The sequence below is a fragment of the Typopeltis vanoorti genome, chromosome 4 (assembly GCF_054136105.1).
Source record: "Typopeltis vanoorti isolate ZY-2024b chromosome 4, IOZ_Tvanoo_1.0, whole genome shotgun sequence".
Taxonomy (NCBI): Eukaryota; Metazoa; Arthropoda; class Arachnida; order Uropygi; family Thelyphonidae; genus Typopeltis; species Typopeltis vanoorti.
Window position 1 is genome coordinate 54,914,401 of NC_143552.1, and position 22,728 is coordinate 54,937,128.

Genomic DNA, 22,728 nt, shown 5'->3' on the forward strand with positions numbered 1-22,728 from the left:
TCCCACCATGAAAGATTGTAATAAGTTATAGTACCACAATATTAGTCTGTGGTAATGGCTAAATAATACAGAATTCCAATTTCAGAGGCCAAACATGGAACTCTTTCAAGCCACTTCAGGCCTCAGATAATCAGGGCCGTGGTATGGTATCACAACACATTTATAAACATCCACGCTCACAGTGCAATTCAAATTCTCAGCCCGTTTGTTCAGAAAATATAAACTATCTACTTGTGCAACTTAACCGGGATGGCAGTGTGGAGATGAGATATTAAAAAAAAAAAGGGTACATATATTTTAATTTATAGAGAAAACCAGGCCTAAGGTTAGTTGGCTTTCAAAATGTTGATACTGTTGAGGAATTTTCATATAGTAAAACAGTTCGTCGAAAATGATAATTGATAAACTGTTCAATTTAGTCACAATAGTGAATAAATTGGGAGATTATTAACGCAGGACAGGTCTGGATTAACTTGGCTTATGAATTTGAGTTATATATTCAGTTTGTTAGTTTTGCTGTTCAGCATCACTTCAGTTTACCAGGATGTATTGGTGTTAATTCCACCGACTTAAAAATGTTAGATTAATGGGGTGAAGAGCTGTTTTGAAGATGTCTGTGAGCCCTCAAGTTTTTAGACTTTCGATGTGGTATACATCTTGTTTTATAGTCTTAAAAGGTCATTTGTTTTCATTGGGTTACTGAACATTGTTCGCCTATTAGTAAAAAGTTGAACTTAGATTTATAAATAGGTATTGTACTAAAACCGCATAAGTAGGAGTAACCCGCCCCCCCGTTCCGACTTCAACTAAATAAATATAGTTGCCACATTTATTTTTGAACTTTTTTCCTACATAGTATATTTTATTTTTGTCTTTACTGTACAATGGATAAAAGTTAAGTCAATTCTTTTTTTCACAGTAAGGCATAAGTTGGGAAACGGTTGTGCTTTCCTATAACGTTAATCGTGTGATAACAGCTGAATGTTATTCAAATTTATGCTTTTTTATGAAACACACCTCGCATATTCAAAAGAAGAAATAAGATGCACGTACTTTTGCTAACGGGCCAAAGAATTCGTCATTTCGAAAGAATATTTGTCTTCGCAATCATAATGTATTAGTAAAACATGATGAACGTATATAGTTAAAAGTAAGTTAATTTATATCGTAAGTAAATGCACGAATCCAGAGAAATTAAGCATAACTATATTATTTTTTTACGTACCAACCTAGAGAGCGTGTGTGGAAATAGGCTTTTCTGTTACTATAACAAGTGTTATAAGAACCAGATTATGAACTCGATATTCTAAGTTGTATATTCATAACAATAACACAATATCAGCTGATGATGCATTTAATGATGACAACAGCAAAATACACTCCTATACACCTTCGTCACTTTCTTTGTCTGTGTGTGTGTGTCGAAGAAGGAAATTAACGCCAATGTTTCCTTTTCGAAACGTGATCTTCCATTCCAGAAGTAAAATTCATCGAAAAAGAATATCCGCCAGGTTCGAGTAAGGGGAGGAGATCATACTGTTTACCCACAGCACGAACAACACGATAAAACTAACAGCTGCACATAAGATGCTCAGACAATGACCTGAAACCTGCTTTGGTGGAGATCTTCGTTCTCTCCGAGAGCTGCTACTGTCAAGTCCTTTTGAAAATGAGAAAAGTACCAATTCTTGACCGCTAATCGATTCTTCGTTGGTCATCCGCCATATAACGTCCATCAGTTCGTCCGACATCTCGCTGTAAGGCGATTCCCTCGTCAACACTATCATTTCCTGGAGCCTTTCTCTTCTTTCAAACACAATGAAGATTGTTACCACCGTTTTTTCTTTTGGACGAAGTAGTCCTTTAGTTTTGCTCACCCGTATACACTCCGGATGCAACGCCCTTATTTTGAAAAGAATGGGGAATGCTTTTCTGTTTTTCAACATAAATGAACCGCTGTTTCTGATTAGGGGTATAACGATCTTTAGTGGTGTGACTGAAAGGAGGCAGGGTTGAGCGTTTGCTTCTAAGGAGTTTATGCCTGACGGTCTGCGCGTATGCATAACAGCCATTGATCTGACACATGCTAATAATTATTTATGAATCTATACAGTGTTAGTTTTTAAAGATGCTTTATTCATTTCTCATTGTTAGATAAATATTGTTTAATTGTGTCGAACTTAACAATGTTTCTTTTTCCCACCATTTCGAAAATTAGATCATTATCCAATCATATACACAGAAAGCAAAAATATATATATATACAAACTCATCATCAAATAATTTCCAATATTTCTAAGTTTACTAGATCAGCAAACGGTTGAACGACTCTCCAAATTTACTTCCCCAACATTTCCCACGTAATATTAATGGTTCGGTGATCACTGATGCACAACAGGCGTGACACACGGTGATATTCACGTAATAGGTGTGCCTACTCGGGGGTTAGTACAATGGCGTTCCGGTCCGCAAAGGCTCAGTGATCTGGTGGGAACGAATTCAACTCAGTTATCTCTATTTAACAGTAAGTGTATTAAAAGCAGAAATCACCAGTGAGCCCTAAAAGACCGTAGAATGCATTAGTAAACTAGTTTATGAGCCACCCCGGCAAAATTTAAAAAAATAAAGATAACTTGAGGTATCTACAAAACTTCCTACGATTATACCAACACTAGACTTGATACACTGTGTCTAGATGGAGCATACATGTGGGAGAGCCAATGATGCTCGCATCGAGACCTTTTAAGAAACTGCATCAAACTGCTTAAAGAGAAATCCCAAAGTTTCTTCTTCTTCTTTTTTTTTAATCACCTTGTGTAATGTAATCTATATACTTAAAATCCGTGAAGGGCCAAATTCAGTCTTGCAAATATCGCGAGATGCTCCACTACTGGAGCTGAGATAACTGGTAATAAAAGTATCTCGAGAATCATCTCACCAACACAGAAGAAACTCTAATCAAGTCTTACGTACTCATTTTATGTAAAGATTTATGGGAGGGGAGCGGTTGATTCTATCGCATTTATACCGAAGTGGTCAATATTTTGGGTTGGAAAAACTTCGGTTTAGTTCTCGTCTATGACGAGAGAAATCTTTGAGTGCTCTTCAGCTAAAAGTAATTTAGTTCCTATGGAGGTTAGAGACTCTGCTTCCTCCCAGCAAAACATTAAAAAGGAGCGATCTAAAAGAAAGTCAAATAAAAGGAAAGGCCTTGAGACGACTTCATCAGCCTACTGAGCACAAAATTACGGGGGGAGGGGTTAAAATAAAGCAGAGTTACAAAGGTATAGTACATGGCTGATAAAATTTTTCTTTATATACAAGGTAGAGAAAGGACAAAGGGACATCGGTGGAATTGTTTGTGTGCGGGTAAGAAAATGATGAGAGCCTTGTTTTTCTCTCACAGAACAATGAGTGAGTGCATCTGACGTTAATGAATTTAAGAGAAGGTATGGCCTACCTCGATAAATCCTTGCCTACCTGAGGTCACTGATAATGATAAGCAGTGGCTTGTTATTTTTATTTATTTATTTTGCAAGAACATAAAAGTACATTGTTCGTTAGGAGATACAGGGGAATGTTCAATCTTTTAATCCACACCTAAATTAAATTTAAAAGTAAAATTTGTCTGAATTTGTTATAACTCCGTGCATTGATATATACTGCGATCAATATTTTTAATGCTTTGTCACTTACCCGTAATAAGATGGGGTCGAAACGAGATAGTCACATGCATCGATACTGAATGGTGATTTGTTGTCAAAATAATAAACTTTAGCGCTTGATTGCTCTTAAGCTGGAGTTTATCCGTTCGTGAAATGTGGGGTAAATACGCGCAGCTATTGTTTTAAGAGAATTAATATTTCGTGTGTGTGTGAGAGAGAGAGAGAGAGATGCAGTGGGGGATGGGAGAGTTATAACGAAATTGATCTGGATTATCTGTGGTTTTCAAACAACGCTTTCCCTCCACCCACAAAACTGCATGGCAGAAAATAATCTGCCCTCGTTATCGCGTATAACCATAATCGCGGCAGTGCGCTTCTATAACTACACGCACTAAATGACTCATGTGTTTAATTCCGTTTCCTGCTCTTCTGATAAACTGATTTTTCAAGTGCTCCCGCTTCCCGGTATGTTATTTCTACCTCAAGGAGAGTGAATTTTGATAAAGAGGGTGGAGAAAAAAAAAAAAAAACTTGTGTTTCCAGCTTGAGAAGACCGCGAGTATTCGCATTTTTCTATGAGAATAAATTTGTTGTTTCAACTAAGCCTCATCTAATTTGATGGAGTACATTAAACACGGTATCGATGCGCACAACTATTACTGTTTACTAGCAGATAACAGCTGAGGTCATAGTTCACACAGGGGAGTGCGATAATCATGTTCAAATCAAAACTCGTATAACTAACGTCGGTTGCAGATTATATAAGCTCAGCATGCTATAGGATGGCACCCATAATGAACTTTCTGGGGGTAATTACTACTTTAATGAAGAAAAAATCCACTATCACTTCGAACAGGGAACGAACTGTTGACGTCACATGTTACCTGCTCTCAATGCCATCTGTGGGAGTGTTGTCAGGTGCTTGAAGTTGCTATCACAAGGTGCAACACACAGTGAGAAAGAAAACATATTGAAGTGTCAACGTGCAACTGAATATCGAGGATTGAGCATCAGTGAAAAGAATTTTTCCCACAGACATGACTGAGAAGGTACGTGGCTTACCTTTTTTACCTTTGGACAGTTACTTGACTGTGCAGTTCTTGTACCCTTCCCCGGAGTATTTGAGATGCCAGAAGTGTCGTGTGATAGACGGAAGAATGATGAAAGGACCGTGTGGTCACGGACTTTGTGCCACGTGCTATTCAGTCATAGAGGATGAGATGACCTGTCCGGAAGATGGAATTAATATGAAAAAAAGCGAGGTAAGGAATCTATTCCTTCATTTTTGCTATTAACAAGCAGTTCAAGACATAACACTGGCCTACTCGTAATTTTCTGTTGTCCCTCTACAGTTTCCACGTCTTCATATCAAGGTTTTGCGCTATATTCGATACGTGTTATATCGAAGTTTATAACTTTTGTATAACAGCACCCAGTCTTATATAGACTTACTCAAATCCCAGTCATTCAAGTACACTTCGCCTAATGCGCACATTTACATTTTACTTAGTCTGGTTTGTAACGCTACACTTCCAATGTGACTTTGACCGTCACAAGAACTTTTGAAAGTATTTAAATATTCGTTTTACCTTCAGCGAAGTGAATGCACATCAGATTTTAGCAATATTAAAGAAGCTGCTTTTCCAGTAAAATATCTTCAAGAGGCTCTGTAGAGCAATTCTTCAGGAGTCAAATTATAACCACGAACAAAATTTTCGTATACGAGGCACCGATTTACAAACACTGTAATTTTAGAAAAGAAGTGACTAATTTGTTTTTTATTCCTATCACGTGAAAAGTTAGCGTTCGCGCTGAATTTAAGCTGATTAGATTATCGCTTACCGCTGTCAGTCATCATAAAATTTGAATTTCCTGAAGTCAATATTACTATTGTGGTATTTATAATCGAGCATGAATTATAACTAACATATGTATATATAATCGCATATGGTCTTTCTGTTCTCTTTGTTGTAATAACAAATTAATGGATCGCTGAACCATCGATGAGGTTTTTTTTTCCTGATGTATTCCATTGTGCCCGCCTGTAGTTGTTAGTTCATAATATATATATATATATATATATATTTATATATATTTTTTAAATAAATATCAGGATCAACAAACAAAAAAGAAGTTTCCTTTGCAAGCATTTTAGCTTAAAAGCCAATTTACGAGTTATCGCAGTGACAGAGATTCACCACCACCAACACGCAGTTTTATTTCAAGAAATATTGGTCTTGCTGTTCAGAACTCAGTTTTTCATTAAAGTACCTACTATTTTGAATTTTGAAAAAAATATTTATTTTTAATTTAATAAAAATTTAATTTTTTCGTAATATAAAATTTAAATTTGTAAATATGTAAAAAGTTTGAAGATTATCACTTTCGAAATGACAAAACACACAGTTGAAATATATTCGCACATCTTTCTTTTCTATCGATTAGCAAGTTACCCAGAAAACAGAATTTGAGGGTTTCTTTTTTATGAAACAGCAGCAGAGGAAAAAGTATTCTAACAGAAAAATAAAATAAAAAAAAATTCAAGTACATCACTAGCCCCTTCAGTGACGTGTTAAGTTCGAAAATATCTGGCTTCGATTCTCGCGATGACGTAAGGAACATGTCAAGGGACAGTCAGTGCGGATACCATTCATAGAAAATCAAACGTTCTATATTCAACAAGGGCAAAGCGTTATGTTAAGATCACACACAAAACCAATTCTTGATAAAGAATGCACAGATATACACATTTGATCTTTCTTTTCCAACATTTGCGCGTGGTTAAGCCTTGCAATTCTTTGGGGAACGAAGTTCATTTTCATACAAATGGTGCACCAAAAATTGTCGTATTTGGGCACGATAACCAACGTAGAAATAAATTCCTTTGAACTAGTCAAAGACCTATGCTGAATGATTTCGTAACAGTTTTTTTTTTTTTTTAATATTGAAAAAAAAAATCTCAAGGTTCCTGAAATATATAAACCTTAACCTAACGTTCTATGGTTTTCCAATGTTATGCAGGTTAGAATGTCACAACAGAATAAGGAAATAGAACCAGCGAATCTTATAATTCTAAATTAAATCCTAAATTCTAAGCAGGTTGATGAGATCTTATTACGCTTCAAATTTTAGTATGCATGTGCTTATGCAATGCAGTTCCGAACGTTTAGATAAGCTCATGAGAGTAAAGCGCTGAATATATCAAAATCCAAACGCAGGTGGACAATGCTCACATTTTTTTTTTTTTTTTAGACAAATGGATATGACTAAGCGATTTATGCTATTTCCAACGGCCTTTTATCTTATTTGCGAAAATAAAGCAAAGTGTAGTGCTTAAAAAATCAAGGCGCTGTTGTTCCTGCCACTTCCAATTTATAATTCCAAGTAAGTCGCCATTGTTTTCCTAGGCAACCTAGAATATGTCTACCGTTATCCATATTGTAATTTCATTAGTGTTGTGAGATAACTCGCATAACGATTTCGCAACGGATAGCACGTGATAAGTGAAGGACACGAGGAACACTAGATCGAACTCCTATTGGCTCATTTTGTTTATATATATATATATATATATATATATATATATGAAAAAACGTACTATTAACTCGGGGTTGGGATATGTTCATTTTTCTAAATTAACTGACTTAAACCCGAGAGTTATAACACAATGACATTTATTTGAAAAAAACGCAACATGTTTCGTCAAGAATGACTTCTTCAGGCGATAAGAACATAGAAAAGATAATAAAAGACACTTAAATTAACATTGACACACTCCAAAGCTATACAATTACAAAGCCATAATATTCGACTGTAAATTACAGTTATTATGAGCTTGAACTACAGTCCGAGTTAATGTTCTAGAACATTAATAACTGTAAGCTCATAATAACTGTAATTTACAGTCGAAATAATAACTGTAAATTACAGTTATTATGAGCTTGAACTACAGTCCGAGTTAATGTTCTAGAACATTAATAACTGTAAGCTCATAATATCTGTAATTTACAGTCGAATATTATGGCTTTGTAATTGTATAGCTTTGGAGTGTGTCAATGTTAATTTAAGTGTCTTTTATTATCTTTTCTATGTTCTTATCGCCTGAAGAAGTCATTCTTGACGAAACATGTTGCGTTTTTTTCAAATAAATGTCATTGTGTTATAACTCTCGGGTTTAAGTCAGTTAATTTAGAAAAATGAATATATATATATATATATATATATATATATAAAAGTTACTGATTTCCCATCAAAAAGTGCTCAAATATCCAGAAATTAAGTGATTTATTACAAGTGATTAACAAATTTTACGAGATTTATTAAAGCATCGAAAATCAATTACATTCTAATATGATTTTGGTGTTAACTCAATGGGAATCTTTCTCTCCCCGAAAAAAACTGATTATCAAAAAAAATAAAATAAAATAAAATTCTTTTCAAATAAGGCTAATTTGAATCGGTATGTGTTTATTGTCGGGGTAGAGAAACTGGTCTGAAATGGCTAGATTCTCTGATATTCCAGTTTTCTTTTCTCTTTTACCAAGTTTACTCTGAAGTAAAACTTACATGGAATCAATCAGGTAAATAATTAAGTTCTCAAAGAAATACATTAAAAGAAAATGGTTTGGTAAGAGTATAGATCTGATAAATGACCTCGTAAGAACAATAAATAAATATTTGTTAACCATTTTCAGGGTTCATAAATCAAGTTTTGATCATCTTGTATCAATCGATGAGATTGGAAATAGTTTCCCCCATCTGAAAGAGAGATGAAAAACTATTGGTTGTAGCAAATTTCTAAATAGAAAGTATCACGTGAATATAGGTTGAATGGCAACTTTACATTCAGCTGATGACTACGAGGATTTTCATCTTTTGGATGAAAGGACATTTTAAGTTTCAGGAATTGTATTTTTTTAGATAGAAACAGTTCAATAGGTTGAAGAGTTAATGTTAAAAAATAAACAAAAAAAACTTTTATGGAGAAAGAGAGAGTTATGATAACATTGTACAAATCTCCGATTCGCACTAAGTCTTCAGGAAAATTATTAATGGATTGCAGCTTGCAATTACTCACTCGGGTTTTTGGTGGATTTCAAAGTTATTACGACTGATATAATTAGTGTGTCGTAAGATTTATCGCTAGCTGTAAAATGTCATGGTCGCATTTAGTTCTCTTTCTCCCCTTAGTTTGTAATTTCTCATCTTATTTCTTTCATATTCCTGTTTTGCTTTTATGCATAATCGGAATTCTGATTCAGGTCTCATTCCTATTCAGTTCATCCAAGACAAAGGAATTGGAGATTCGTTTCATTTTAACTATATTTTAATTTTATGCTGTAGTGTTATAGTGATTTTAATTCGTTTAATTCGACATAATCCTTATGTCCTTTTTTATTCCCCAAAAAGGAGTATGCGGCACTCTTTAGCCTTAACTCCCCCCCCCCCTTTCGGAAATAATTTGGAGGATGATCTCCGCCTCGGTCATCGCCGAAAGAATAGTGCAAGCTCACGAAATAGTAACAACTGCAGCCATTTATAAAACAAACTTGGAATTCGATTATTTATTTTAAAATGGTGCTTCGAATTTCTGTTGATTGATTCCTGTCATATCCTTCTTTCGTGATAAACTAGTATCGAACGGATCCTTCTCTTTAAAAATTTAGGTTTTGCTGCTTCGGTTATTAAAACTATTGAGAACATTAACTATTAAATTATTTAAGGAATTTACAACGTATACTGGAATATTAATTAAAAGAAAATTTAATAAATACTTCCTATATTTCGGCAATGTGACATTGCCATCTTCATGGGAACATACAAATATAGCACGTGAAGAAAATCAAATGAGGCAGAAGTCTCCCAAGAGACCTGCCATATTGCCATATGCACCTGCCATATTTGTATGTTCCCATGAAGATGGCAATGTGACATTTCCGAAATATAGGAAGTATTTATTAAATTTTCTTTTAATTAATATTCCAGTATACATTGTAAATTCCTTAAATAATTTAATAGTCAGGTGTTGTCAACGTATAAGCCTTTCTACAAGAATTATTGAGAATATTTAAAGAGTATCTGAATAAAAAAAGTATTAAAATCAGGAAAATAAACAATCTTAATCCTTGCTAAATTTGAAAATATGAGTATATCAATGTCTAGCAATAAAAGTAATAAAAAATAAAATTAAACGCTTATAATTTGCTAAGATATGGAGAATGTTGCTTTTGTATTCGTCATATTTCTCGTAGACTATTTCAATATTTGAAAAGCCAGTCCACCGAAGAAGGCACCATGATTAACTTGCGGTAATCATGAGCCATTCAAAACAGTTAAGTCAACGGGTTTATCAAAAGGATATAAAGGAGGGTTAAAACATAGCCACGGCTGGTTCTAATATGTGTGCAGGGCGTGCGTGCACGCAGGCGGCCAAATCTCTAGGGCGACCGATGGAATAAATTCGATATAGCCTATAGTTAATTTTAAAATATTGGCGATGAAATAGGAACGTAACATTGTTAAAGCTTATAGAGGTGCTAACTTCGAAATATCTTCTTTGGGTTCCATTCTCTATCTCTTTAAAAACCTCACTCAACAAGGAATGTTCATTCAAGCGAACCATTGTTTTGGCCTAGTTTTTTTGCTACTAAAAATACATAACTGGGGAAAAAATGGAATTACATTTTTTTTTCTAGTACCTGTTATAAAATATACCACTGTCTTTCAGATAGACCTGACAGATTGGAGTTTTTTCGGAATCTGTACAGAAAGGCTTAAGTCAGTTTGGGTCATTACAACATTTATTTATTCATTCAAAAAGATAAAAAATAATTTGTGCTTCTTATTATCATTATTATTAATATTTTTTATTATATGTTTAGATATGTCGGATAGGAAAACTAAACGTCTGGCTGGTGCTTTTTATCGCAAAAGAAAGAATGAAAGTGATAAGGAAAAGGAAAAATTACGAGGATCCATACTGAAATATGTAAAGGTAGATGACGATAACTCAACAACATCAATCACTTCAGAACCTTTTCCAGACAGAAAGGGCGAAATCAAAGTGGAATGTGAAAAATCAAATGAAAAGTTTGAATTTCGTTCAGAACTGTGCCTGGAGGAAGAGTCAACGCCGAAATCAAGCTGTGGGGATAATTTACAAAGTAGGCCTTCTGGTAATTGTGCTGAATTCACGACAGAATGTGATTTAGGGGATCCTTGTACCTGGCCGTCTATTGTTAATAATCGGTTATTTGAACTCATAATTCATAAGGGACCTGTAACACCTCAAAATATAAAGTTTATTAAAGATAACAATGGAAGATCATTTTCCACGTCACAGTTTGTAAGACTCTTACCTAATGGTGAAAAAGTTCAAAGAACTTGGTGAATCTATTCTGAAAAATTCAATAGTGCATTTGCTTTTGTTGTAAGCTGTTTGCTTTAAAGAAAAACAAATTAACAGATAGTCAGGGATTTTTAGATTGGTGACATTTGGCCACTAATTTATCACGACATGAAACGAGTGTAGAACATATGCAAAATTGTAAAAAATGGTATGAATTGAAAACACGCCTTGACAACAATTGTACAATTGATAAAGAACAGCAACGGTATTATGACTCTGAAAAAGAGACGATGGCGAGCCATCATCAAAAGAATCGTTGTAATTGTACAATTTTTAGCAGGGCAGTGTTTAGCTTTCAGAGGTACAAATAATAAATTATATGAAGAAAATAATGGAAATTTTTTAAAGGCCATAGAAATGTTGGCAAAATTTGACCCTATTATTTCACAGCATATAAATAACATAACAGAATCTCAAAATTCTAGAAATCGTATACCCCATTACTTAAGCCATTCTTTTCAAAACGAAATTATATCTGTTTTAGCAAACGGCACTAAATCAAAAATTAAGGAATTTGTAAAAAAAGGCGAAATATTTTTCTATAATTCTCGACTGCACTCCAGATGCCAATCACATTGAACAGATATCATTTGTAGTAAGAATTGTAAATATGGACACTTCTGACGTTGCAATTCAAGAGTTATTTCTTGGATTTTATCCAGTTTCAGACACTACAGGGGAAGGTTTATGTAATTATCTTTTAGGTGGACTCTTGATAGATTATGAGTTAGATATTCAAAATATGCGTGGTCAAGAATATGATAATGGGACCAATATGCGTGACAAGCATAATGGTTTGCAAAACAAAATTAGGAATATAAATCCTAGAGCCTTTTTTGTACCTTGTGCATCTCATTCTTTGAATCTTGTTGTAAACGATGCTGCCAAAAAAACATTTGAAACAGTTATTTTTTTTAACATTATCCAAGATTGTATAAATTTTTCTCTGCATCCCCTTATAGATGGGATATACTAAAAAGCAATATTCCTAAATAGTGTCAATTGAACATATTTTTGCAATAGAACATTCTTGTGCATGTTCTGTTCACTGATGTACATGTTCGGAAAAAAAAACAAGTGCAACCTTACCCTCAAGGGTGGCCAATTATCCCTAGCACGCAGGCGTCTAACAGTCTAAAACCGGACCTGGATATAGCACCTGCGCTGCAAGACTTGGAGGTCAAAATCCTCCAAGATGAATCATTGTAACTATTATAAAATCTAATGTCTGGGTTTGGTTTCATATAAATGAGACACGAATAACCTAAACATCATTAAAATGATGTGTAACAACTGATGGCTGAAAAAAATTACAAAAAAGCACAGAATATATTGGACTTTTAAAATGTTAGCAATAATGGACAGCGCGACCTACTTGTTTGATTTAGAAGCCATGGAGGGCCCATCGGTATTTATTTCTCGATGGCCGTAAGACATTAAACTTTGAAGATCGTTCTGTCGTAAATAGAGAAATACAAATGTGAACTCAAGAGTCCGACAGGGTGTGGAGAGGAAGAATAAAATGTCAAAAGAGAGAGAAAAAGAAAGAAAGAGGGAGATTTATATTGAGAACACTTGTGCAAAATCTGTCTAACCTCTTGAGAGAAAGAATAATGAATAGAAGAAGGGTGCCCTTAAATAGAAGATGGTCCGAAGACTGAAGCAGCTTACATAGAGAAACATTTAATTAAATATTATCCTAAAAATCGAATGTCACATGTATAAATAAACACGTTTTGCTTTTTAAAAACAATGAAATTCGCACTGTATAAAGCAGCAATTGGACTTTTGTTATTCTATGAGAGACAAACTGATGAAATATTGTGAAAAGAAATGAGATTATAACAACGTGGTTATTATAAGTAGGCAAATGAACTGAAACAGCGAAGAAAATCCTATTTAGACAAGGCGCGTTGTCTTAAGAAGAGTTTTCTGTTTTAGCATTCTGATAGATGAAATGGATTTTTGACTGATGGAAGGAGATTCAATCGAAAAGCTTAGTGCTAAGGCATGTCCCAGTGACTTTTATTACTTTATTTACATCAAACTGACTTTGTTGATTACTTCTTTCCTCCTTCTATTATCTTCCTATGTAAGATAATAGGAAGTGTCTTCTCATTTATTAGCTTACGAAACAGTATATCAACAATTTCTAATGCAATCGTTTAAGAATGTCATATTTATTTACATATACTTCTCTGTTTTACTGTTAAAAAATTGGGGTTAAATCAATAATCTGCGTTCGAGTGACGAAAAGGCGAAATCCATGTTGGCGCGTGAACTGCTGCACCCCTATTGGGATTCAGCAGTTCTATTGCAATTGTTAAGCTTAATGAATCAAACCACAACTTCATTTTTTTCTTGTCTTCAGTGTTTTGTCAATCTTTGCTTTGTAAGACGATATTCTTGTAGACCATTCAGCCTATTAGACTGAGCAAAATGACTACAAGTGAACTTCCTACAGTGGTTGCAGGTGTTTTCCCTCCGGCAACTTATGTTTTTCATAAAAACAAGAAAATAGGCCGAAGGATACAAACTTTTCGGCATTAATAAACACCGAAACAACCCTTAGTATTTAGAAAATCGGATTAACGATGACATCTTGAAACTAAGTGGCTTAGCAATATGACCTTAAAATTATTTTGTACCATTAAAACTAACTTATATATACTTCATGTAAACCGATAAGCTAGATCATAATATAACTATAAAATAAAATGGCACGAAAAGCCAAAATTGTAACTGTAGCTTAATCGAGTATTTCGGCCTCCATATTGACAGAAATATGAAATGGAACTCCCACATCTCAATTTTAACAAATTAGTTGAAGCTCGTAATTAATAGAATATATTATATTAAAAAATTTGTAAATGCATTAAGATGCTTCATTGCAATATGGTATCACCTGATTGGGGAGGGGTGAAGATTACTACAATAATTTGCTTCCTTTGATACGAATACAACATAGAATAATTAATCAGAGCTATAGCCATTACTGATTTCTTCGCCTATTCAACTAGTGACTTGTTTGCCATTATACAAACTATCTTTATACTTATCTGTTATATGTAAGAAATAACATTGTAACATTTTTGTGTATGTAGACTATACTTTACTCTACCAGCCTGTGTGGCTGGAACAGGCTGGTAGTGCTGCCCAAGGCGCACAAAAAATCATAAATATTTTGAATACTTAGCAACAAACAGCTACCATAAATTGCCTAATGAATTAAAATCGCTAATCTCAGAATATACTTAGAAAAAGATTGGAAGACTACTTCGTGAGACTAAATAATGTTGACTTTTTTTTAAACGTATATTAAAAGATATTACTATAATTGTTATCTATAGTATTATGTTTAAGCATGTACTATATGTTACGTGATCCCTCATAGATACAATCATTTGATTTTGTAGTGACCTATCACCGATATTTATACATCATCGAATTCCTCATGTATACCCTCAAGGGGTGTACAGGATATGATAGCACTACATGAAAAATTTATATTTATATAAATATAATTTTTTTTTATATATTTTCTTTTCCTCTTTATTATCCTAAGTGATTGCCTTAGCCTATTAGTCTCTCTCTAACACCACTTTTAAACAGTAATTGTATCATATGTGTCGTTTTTGCTACATTCTATTATCACTTTTGTCGTATCACTATCGTATTGTAATTTGTGTTACTACTTCAATCTTACTAAATAGTAGTACAAATAATGGTATACATAAATAGTAGTTGTTTCAGCCGTGATTTTAACCATCGATCATATTTTTTGGCAGATATGGGCTGGAACCTCTGACACTATTTTTTTTTTTTTAAATCAATATGTAAAGATCGTTGCGGTTTGCTGATAATATGTAGGAAATGAACGATGAGTAAAATCTAGAGGTTTTGTCTGTGGGAAAAAAATAGGACAAAACTGCTTTCTCTTATTATACTACTACTAATATTATATATATATATATATATATATATATAATCAATTATTATTATTAATTATTGATTGCAATTAATTAAATATACAAATATATGATTAATTTACAATCAAACTATACGGAAAAAAAACAAAACAAAAAAAATCATAAATGTCATTCTTCAGATTTCATAAAAAAAAAAAAAAAAACAAGTCTTCCATCTCATATAATTCATGCAAAATAAAGAAACGTTTTTCGGTCATTATGTGACGTCGTACATGCATGAAATTTAAAAATTCTCGTAATTAAATATTTTTGCGTAATAATACTAGCGTAGGTTGGATGGTTTTGTAAAATTAGTTACAAAGAGAAAATTATCAAAGAAGTGAACTGCAATATAAGATTATTTGTTTCCCTTTCAGTTTAAAGAAGACAGTGGAAAACTCGTTTCTTCCAAGATCAGTTATCTTGAAGTGTTTTGTGAAAACAAAAATTCCGGCTGCGACGTCACTTTGCCGCTCTGCAACCTAAAGGTACTCTTCTTGACATGCTTCTTAACGTGTTTCTGTTCTTCTGTAGTTCACTTATCGTTACTAACATTAACAGCTTTACACAAATCATCCCCCCTCCCCCACTAAAATGTTTAAAAGCATCCTACACGAGGGAAAAAAAAAGATATTTCCCTAAAATTCTAGTAGAAACAGAGATATAGTTGAAGACCAATTATTTTTGTGTTTGGGCATTCCGTATTTCATATGAGAAATAGTCTTAAAATACGAATTGTCATTACCCTGAAGGCCAATATCCGAGAAATCATGGGAGCACAGCAAGGATATCCATTCTATAAGAGTTTTTCCTCAAATCTTCTATAAATTCGTAAATTTTGTGAGATCTGAGACTTTTTCCTGTGAAGATCCGTCTGCTACTGGAAAACAGTGGTGAAGAGAACGCAGCCCAACAGATTCTAGTCAACAGCCCCTGCAACTTTTTTTGTTCATTAATGATGGCTGCTTAATGCCACCTTGGAAGGAAATTTTTAAGTAGTTAGGGATATTGTAAACAATACTGCAAGGTTAAAAGGTTAGGCTAGACAGCACTAATCGAGTGAATATGCAACCGGCAGCTGATCAAATTCATCGAAGCTTCTTCTCATTCTCCTCCATTCCTTCTACTATTCACTGGAATTGCCTTCCTTATCGTGTTCTGAGAGAATCGCAATCTACATCTCTTCAAAGAAAACTAACAGACTGGTTTTCTTCTTAGCCTCTCATCCAAACAAGTACTAATATACAGTACACTGCAACGTTTTTCTTTTAGGTGGGGGGGTCGTAAAAAATCTGAAACTACGATGTCCTTGAAGACTTTCAGAGAAATTTCTTGGTGAATCTTATTAGCAATGGACAATAAGGCTGTCGAAAAATGATCCTTTTTTCCCCTTTGATCGGTCAATACAACCAAAACTGTATTTATTTTTGCTACAAATGGGGGGAAATGCACACATTGTATAATTTCTGTTATATAATATTTGGTATCCTGTCATTAATATATAAATAAAAAAATTACTTCATATATACAGTTTTAAAAACGCAGTGTGAATTGCAACAAACGTATTTGATGTCACAATATGTTTAGGTTGGAATTATATAGAAAAGCAATAAATTCGAGTGACTATGGGGGGGGGGGATAATTTTCAACAATAGCACTTATCATTTATTCGATCTGATAAGATATTACTGCACAAACAACTATAGAAATGATCTCATGCCCGCATTTCGTGGCATAACCGACAGTAATGTTTTGAATTTGATAACGAGAGGTCGTTCAAAGTTCTTAGAAAATGATTAAGCAGCATACGGATACCAACAAAAGGAAACGCGATGTTACATTTATTAGATCGCACTTAAATTAATTACATTCTTATTTAATTTTAAGAAGGAAGCAATTTTAGATGCAAAAGAACAAAACAAAGAGGATTGAAACCTTTGTGCTTTTTGATGGACATCGAATGTCAGCCAAAGAGCATCTTATGCTGTCGTAATCATCTGACGAACAAATCAAAAGTATTCTTTCGCAATTACATATCGAAACCAAAAGTACTGGCATTCGTTAATGTGCCCTTGAGATTAAACCTTCTCCCATTATGGTCAACAAATCACATGGGAGATAAAGATAAACATTTTCGCCTTTACGTTTGAAATTAGTCAAGTCACAAAACACTGAAAAATCACACGAGGACTATTACAGGGAAGCGCTGTTTACATGCAAATCCTCCATACAGCATTAAAAATAATAATAATAAAATCCTTAACATATTCATCAGAAACGTCTTTTTAGGCTGAAAAATTCTGAGTTCTAATTTTTACGCGATTCTAAAAGTCTTTATAAGGACTAATTTGAAGTGAGTTGGAGCTGTTAGCAAGTCATATTGCAGTGGAGGGATTTTTCATCCCGTAAACCAGTCAAGATTTAATGCTAAATTTAAGTTAACCAAGCTACTTTGGTGTAACAGGTCACTGATCCTGATGCTAATAAAGTCAAATGAGATACTCAAACCCCTTAAAATATGTGACAGCGACTATCCCTTAATACCAGTTATAAGCGAATTCCACCATAAGATCTAGTACAGAATCCGACAAATGCAACTGTTGAGTTTTGTGATCCTCGAATCACATATTTTCATGCGATTCCCACTCACGAAATGTCGTCGGTCTGTAGTACATTAGTACGGTGAGTGAATTGAAGAATCTTTTCATATTTGAGCTTTTTTTTTTTTTTTTTTTGTAAGTTTGCATACATTTAGATATTGGGGTTGCTTTATTATATTAAGGGGTTTATAAACAGTGCGAGTTTTAGATACTTATTTGTATAATATTTAGAATTATTTTATACACAAGACATTATGTAGAAGTTATACACACGATAGATATGTATAACACACACACAACTATTCTGTGAACTCTGCTCCAGAGACCAAACATGTAAGTTTGGTCTTTGGAGCCAAACATGTAAGTTAATTTGAAGTCAATTAACCGTCTAATAAGAAGGGTAGTGGTCTCATTCCTGACGGCAAAATTTATCTTCTCCCATCCAGACATCCACGTCATAATGGGATTCGAATCCGCAACCTAGTGATTCAATTGTGGAAACAGCAATTCAACCAGGTCATCAAAGATCTGTATGCTGTGCTCTTACAAAAGAAGAGAGATTGAAGCCAATACTTCTAACCTTTTAAATTGCCTCTACATGGTATGAGTGCATCGATAACACAGTACGATAAGGTATGCGTCCTTCGCCTGGAAATATCTGAGTTCGAATCTGTCGAAGAAAGACGCGAACAAATTTTCTAAGTACTTTTCACTTGAAAATGAGATAGAGATGCTTTTTATAAGTGTTTTTCATGAGTGTTTCATCTTGCAAAATAGACGAATTGGCCGAAAAGCACACGTCACGTAACAGACATAAAGGCAAGGGGGGCCACTACCCAGACCGGTTTCGACCTTTATTGAGGTGTATTTAAGTAAAGACCTCTCTAAAAATTAGGACGATCCCTAGACCACTCCATAGTGGCCGAAAGACCGTCCAACTCAGCGTTGTTCCACTCAGTGACAGGCTCGCCCCATCACCGAGAAGAACTTCTCAGCGTTGGCTCTACCCAGTGGCAGGCTCACCCCACCACCAGCCAGAGCCATAATCTCAGCGGTGGCCCTACTTAGAGACAGGCAAAAACCTATCCCCAAGCAGAGCCTCTCAAGGCCAGCCCCCATCAGTGGGAGCCAGGCTAGAAAAACCAAAAATTTAGTAATACAGAAGCTTATAAGTATTTTATCAAAACAAGTTACCATAAGGGAACTTGTTTTGATAAAACAAATTCCCTTATGGTAACTTGTTTTTCATGGTAAAACTACCTTAAATAAAAATCTCAGGAGGAGATATAATGTAGAAAGTATTGTACCTTGGGTATAATAAATGTTAAAGATACCAAGTTATTTTAAACCTGGTTTTACTCCCTTTCCCAAGTAAGCAAACAGACAAATAAGTCAAGTTTGTGCCTGCACGTATTGCGAGTCTAGCTAACCCTCAAAGTAGTGCAAGACCAAGGCAACTCATGGTAAAACACATCTCCTCTAGGAGATGTGCTTTGCATTAAGAGTAAATATTAAGATTAGTGATCAGAGCTTATTCTACTTTTACCATGAGTTGCCTTGGTCTTGCACTACTTTGAGGGTCAGCTAGACTCGCAATACGTGCAGACGCAAACTTGACTTGTTTGTCTGTTTGCTTACTTGGGAAATGGAGTAAAACCAGGTTTAAAATAACTTGGTATCTTTAACATTTATTATACCCAAGGTAAAATACCTTCTACAAAATGAATCCTTAAGTTTTTATTTCTTCCAGCAACATCTCAAAGAATGTCCATACTCCAAAGTTCCGTGCCCACAGAAGTGTGGAGAAGTGGTCCTCAGATGCGAAATCAATAGCCACGTGTTGCTGGATTGCCCGAAGTTACACGTAGATCTCCAGCCTTCTGCAGAGGTAAATTCGTTTAAATTTATTTATTATTTCTTTCCTACATTTAATACTAAAAGTAAATAATAGAGGCATATTCGCAACTCACGTAGTTATATAGATCCCTCAAAATGAGAGTTATTAAATATGGGCAGTTTGTAGCCAATTAAAAAAACTATTCTTTGCATTCAGCAGTCTTAATTTTTGAGAGAGAGAAAAAATCAGATTACCAAATACAGTACATTCCTAAACTATAATACTTCCAGCATTCATCTGCCTGTCACTTACAATTCATTGTTCTTTCTACGAGGAGATAAGTCCTTAGAGGTTGTTTCGATTTCTGTATTAAGTTGGAATTTAAAATTAATACAGTAGTACGTCCACTCACTTTGTTCTTTAAATAACAGTGCTAATTATAAGCTAAGCAGGTTACACTTCGAATCCGAAATAGTAACATAATCATGTAATAATTCAATTATTTATCTAGACAGTAGTCCTAGAATCTTATCTCTAAAAATTACAATTTTTTAAAATTATCAAAAAGTAATCGCTGCCAATTTTAAGTGATGCAGAAGATTTTAGTTACGGTTTTTATCATATTAAAAAATTATCAACAAGGATTTTATATAATAAAATGAAGCAGTTTTAATAATTATATTACCAACGTATACTTCAGAATTTCTTCGATATACCATTATTATTAAGAGAGACCTCCAGGAAGTCGGGGACTTATCGAGGGAGGCCACATACCACACACACCAGCTATCATACTTATTCTTGAATTCATTCACACTGCTTGCACTCACAACATCCAATGGCAATCCATTCCAATCACGCACAATCCTATGAGAGAAAAATCTAGCCTCACCCCCTTTTTGTGGCCTTCATTCTCATCTTTCAAGGATGCCCTCTCGTCCTTTTCCCTTCTTTCTCCTGTTTGCTAGTGTCTGCAGTCTACAAATTTTCAATCTATCTTCATAATCAGTATTCCACAATCCTGATATCATTTTAACACTCTCCTTTGCACTCTCTCCACTGTATCAGAATCACGACGGAGGCCAGACCTGATGACATGCATCATCAGAAAATAGTTGCATGTCGTTTGTCAAATCCTTCCCAATATCATTGATGTACAGATTGAATAACAGTGGACCAAGCACTGATCCTTGTGGTACACCACTGGTTACCTTAAATCTTGCACTCGCATCCTCCATATACCACTTTTTGATATTTGTCAGTCAGCCATCCTCTTATCCACACTAATATTCTATAACCGAAACCCATATTCTTCAATTTATGCAACAGTCTACCATGCTGTATTCTGTCAAAAGCCTTAGCAAAATCCAAACGTATCATGGTGTATATGTTCCAGTTGTCTAGTTCAATGGTAACATTGTTATAGAATGTGAGCAAGTTGCTAAAACACCACATTCCCTTAGTAAACAAAACCTATGTTGCTCATTGCAAAGTAGAGATTCACTGTCAACCCATTTCTGAATGCGAGCCCTAACCGATTTTTTCCAAAATCTTCACCACCACTCTGGAGATACTAATTGATCGATAGTTGGATACATCGGTCTTTGCACTACCCTTGTGCAATGGAATTACCATACATTCTTTCCATTCCTGTGGAATCATACCAGTGTTCAGCTGAACTGGCTATTCCTTTGACCAGGCTGTTTAATATGAATCTCAGAACAAGCTGGTCAAAGGAATAGCCAGTTCAGCTGAACACTCTTTTAGCACACGTTCTGATATCCCATCATTCCCTGTTGCTGAATTTTTATTCAGTTTCTGCAACAGCTCTAATACTTTGTCCTCATACACCTGAGTTTCTTCATCCACTAAGCGGTAGCATGAGCTCAATGTTGCGTACACCAGGTTGATAGCTTTTAACAAAATGGACACTCATTAGTTGAACAACCTCTTCTGCATCTGTAACCCTCACTCCATCTGCATTTAGAAGAGTTATTCTTTCATATTCATCCTTTCTTTTACTTGCAGCTTATAGAGAGAATTCTTTTGGGTTGTATTTAGCATGCAGAGTCAGTTTCTATTCATACTCCGACTTTGCTTTCCGTACAACAGTTAACTATTCTAGCCTACTGATTATAATTTTCTAATGCACATCATCCTTATGCACACAGGATTCCTTCCACATCCTTTTCTTACGAATCTCTTGCTTAATAAAATTACACATCCATTTGACTCCTATCCTATTTATTCTTCGAACTCTCGTTATACATTCTGATATCGTATCATTTAAGTATTGTTTAAATGCTTCCCATTAACTGTCGATATTCCTTCCATAAACTTAGTCACTTCTAAGTGAGTACCGCATGATCACTGTCACCAACCGGAGGCAAAATAGTCACATCTTTAAATGAAACGCCCTCTGATACTATAATCAAATGTAATACTCGTTGACCCCGAGTTCCTTCTGTCACAAGCTGCTTGAGGAAGTTGTCCCGGGAGAGAGCCCAATAAATGCATTTTCATTCTTCTCATGAGATTCTACTGCTACCCAATATTTGGATAATTAAAGTCTCCCATTATGATTACTCTTTTTCCCGCCTACCTTTTCTATTTGGTAAAGCATTTCTTCATCACCAGCAACCGATTCACCAGGTCTGTAACAACACCCCACTATGTAATTAGTCTTGTTAGATTCCACCTCACACCAGATGGCTTCAAACTTACTGCCACATGAAATATTGTTAGTAGTACAATCATAGGTCTCAATTAACTGGATTCAAGTCGTCCGATATCATTAGCAGCACCCTCCCCCCCCCCTCCTTTCCTCTCTATCCTTCCTAAAAACACTGTACTCTTGACACTCGATACCAGTTAGTAGGTCTGATTCCGATAGCCATGTCTCATACTAATGCCTACAATCTGGTCGCAACATATTGACTAAAGCAACAAACTCTACTCCTTTGTTTCTGATACTCCTAGCATTCGTGTACAGACATAATAGTCTACCTGCATGTTCATTGCGCAACAATATTGATTTAAGTGGTGTGTTCAGAAATGAGTAGTGCAGTAGATGTTAACCATTTGGGTGGGTGAGTGAGCGAAAAATGAATGGAGATTAAATGATTTGTGAAGTGTTTGCCTGCCTAGGGGAATAACCATGGCAGTTAAGTGTTTACTTAGGTATGATAATAAAGAGTTGAGAAGAGCATCAGTAATGAATGACACGATATCAAGAATGTGTTGAAAGGAG

At 34.8% G+C, this 22,728-nt stretch overlaps 1 protein-coding gene across 2 annotated transcripts in view; it reads left to right on the top strand.

Moving 5' to 3' along the window:
- Nucleotides 1–4,436: 4,436 nt before the first annotated feature.
- LOC150107313 (TNF receptor-associated factor 5-like) overlaps nt 4,437–22,728 on the top strand; it is a 38,311-nt gene continuing 20,019 nt past the window's right edge. For both annotated transcript variants that reach the window (XM_090391178.1, XM_090391179.1), the window contains exons 1-3: nt 4,437–4,927; nt 15,419–15,529; nt 19,392–19,529. In XM_090391178.1, coding sequence (XP_090247304.1) covers nt 4,703–4,927; nt 15,419–15,529; nt 19,392–19,529 — 474 coding nt within the window. In that variant the 5' untranslated portion in view covers nt 4,437–4,702. The remainder of the gene's footprint in view (nt 4,928–15,418; nt 15,530–19,391; nt 19,530–22,728) is intronic.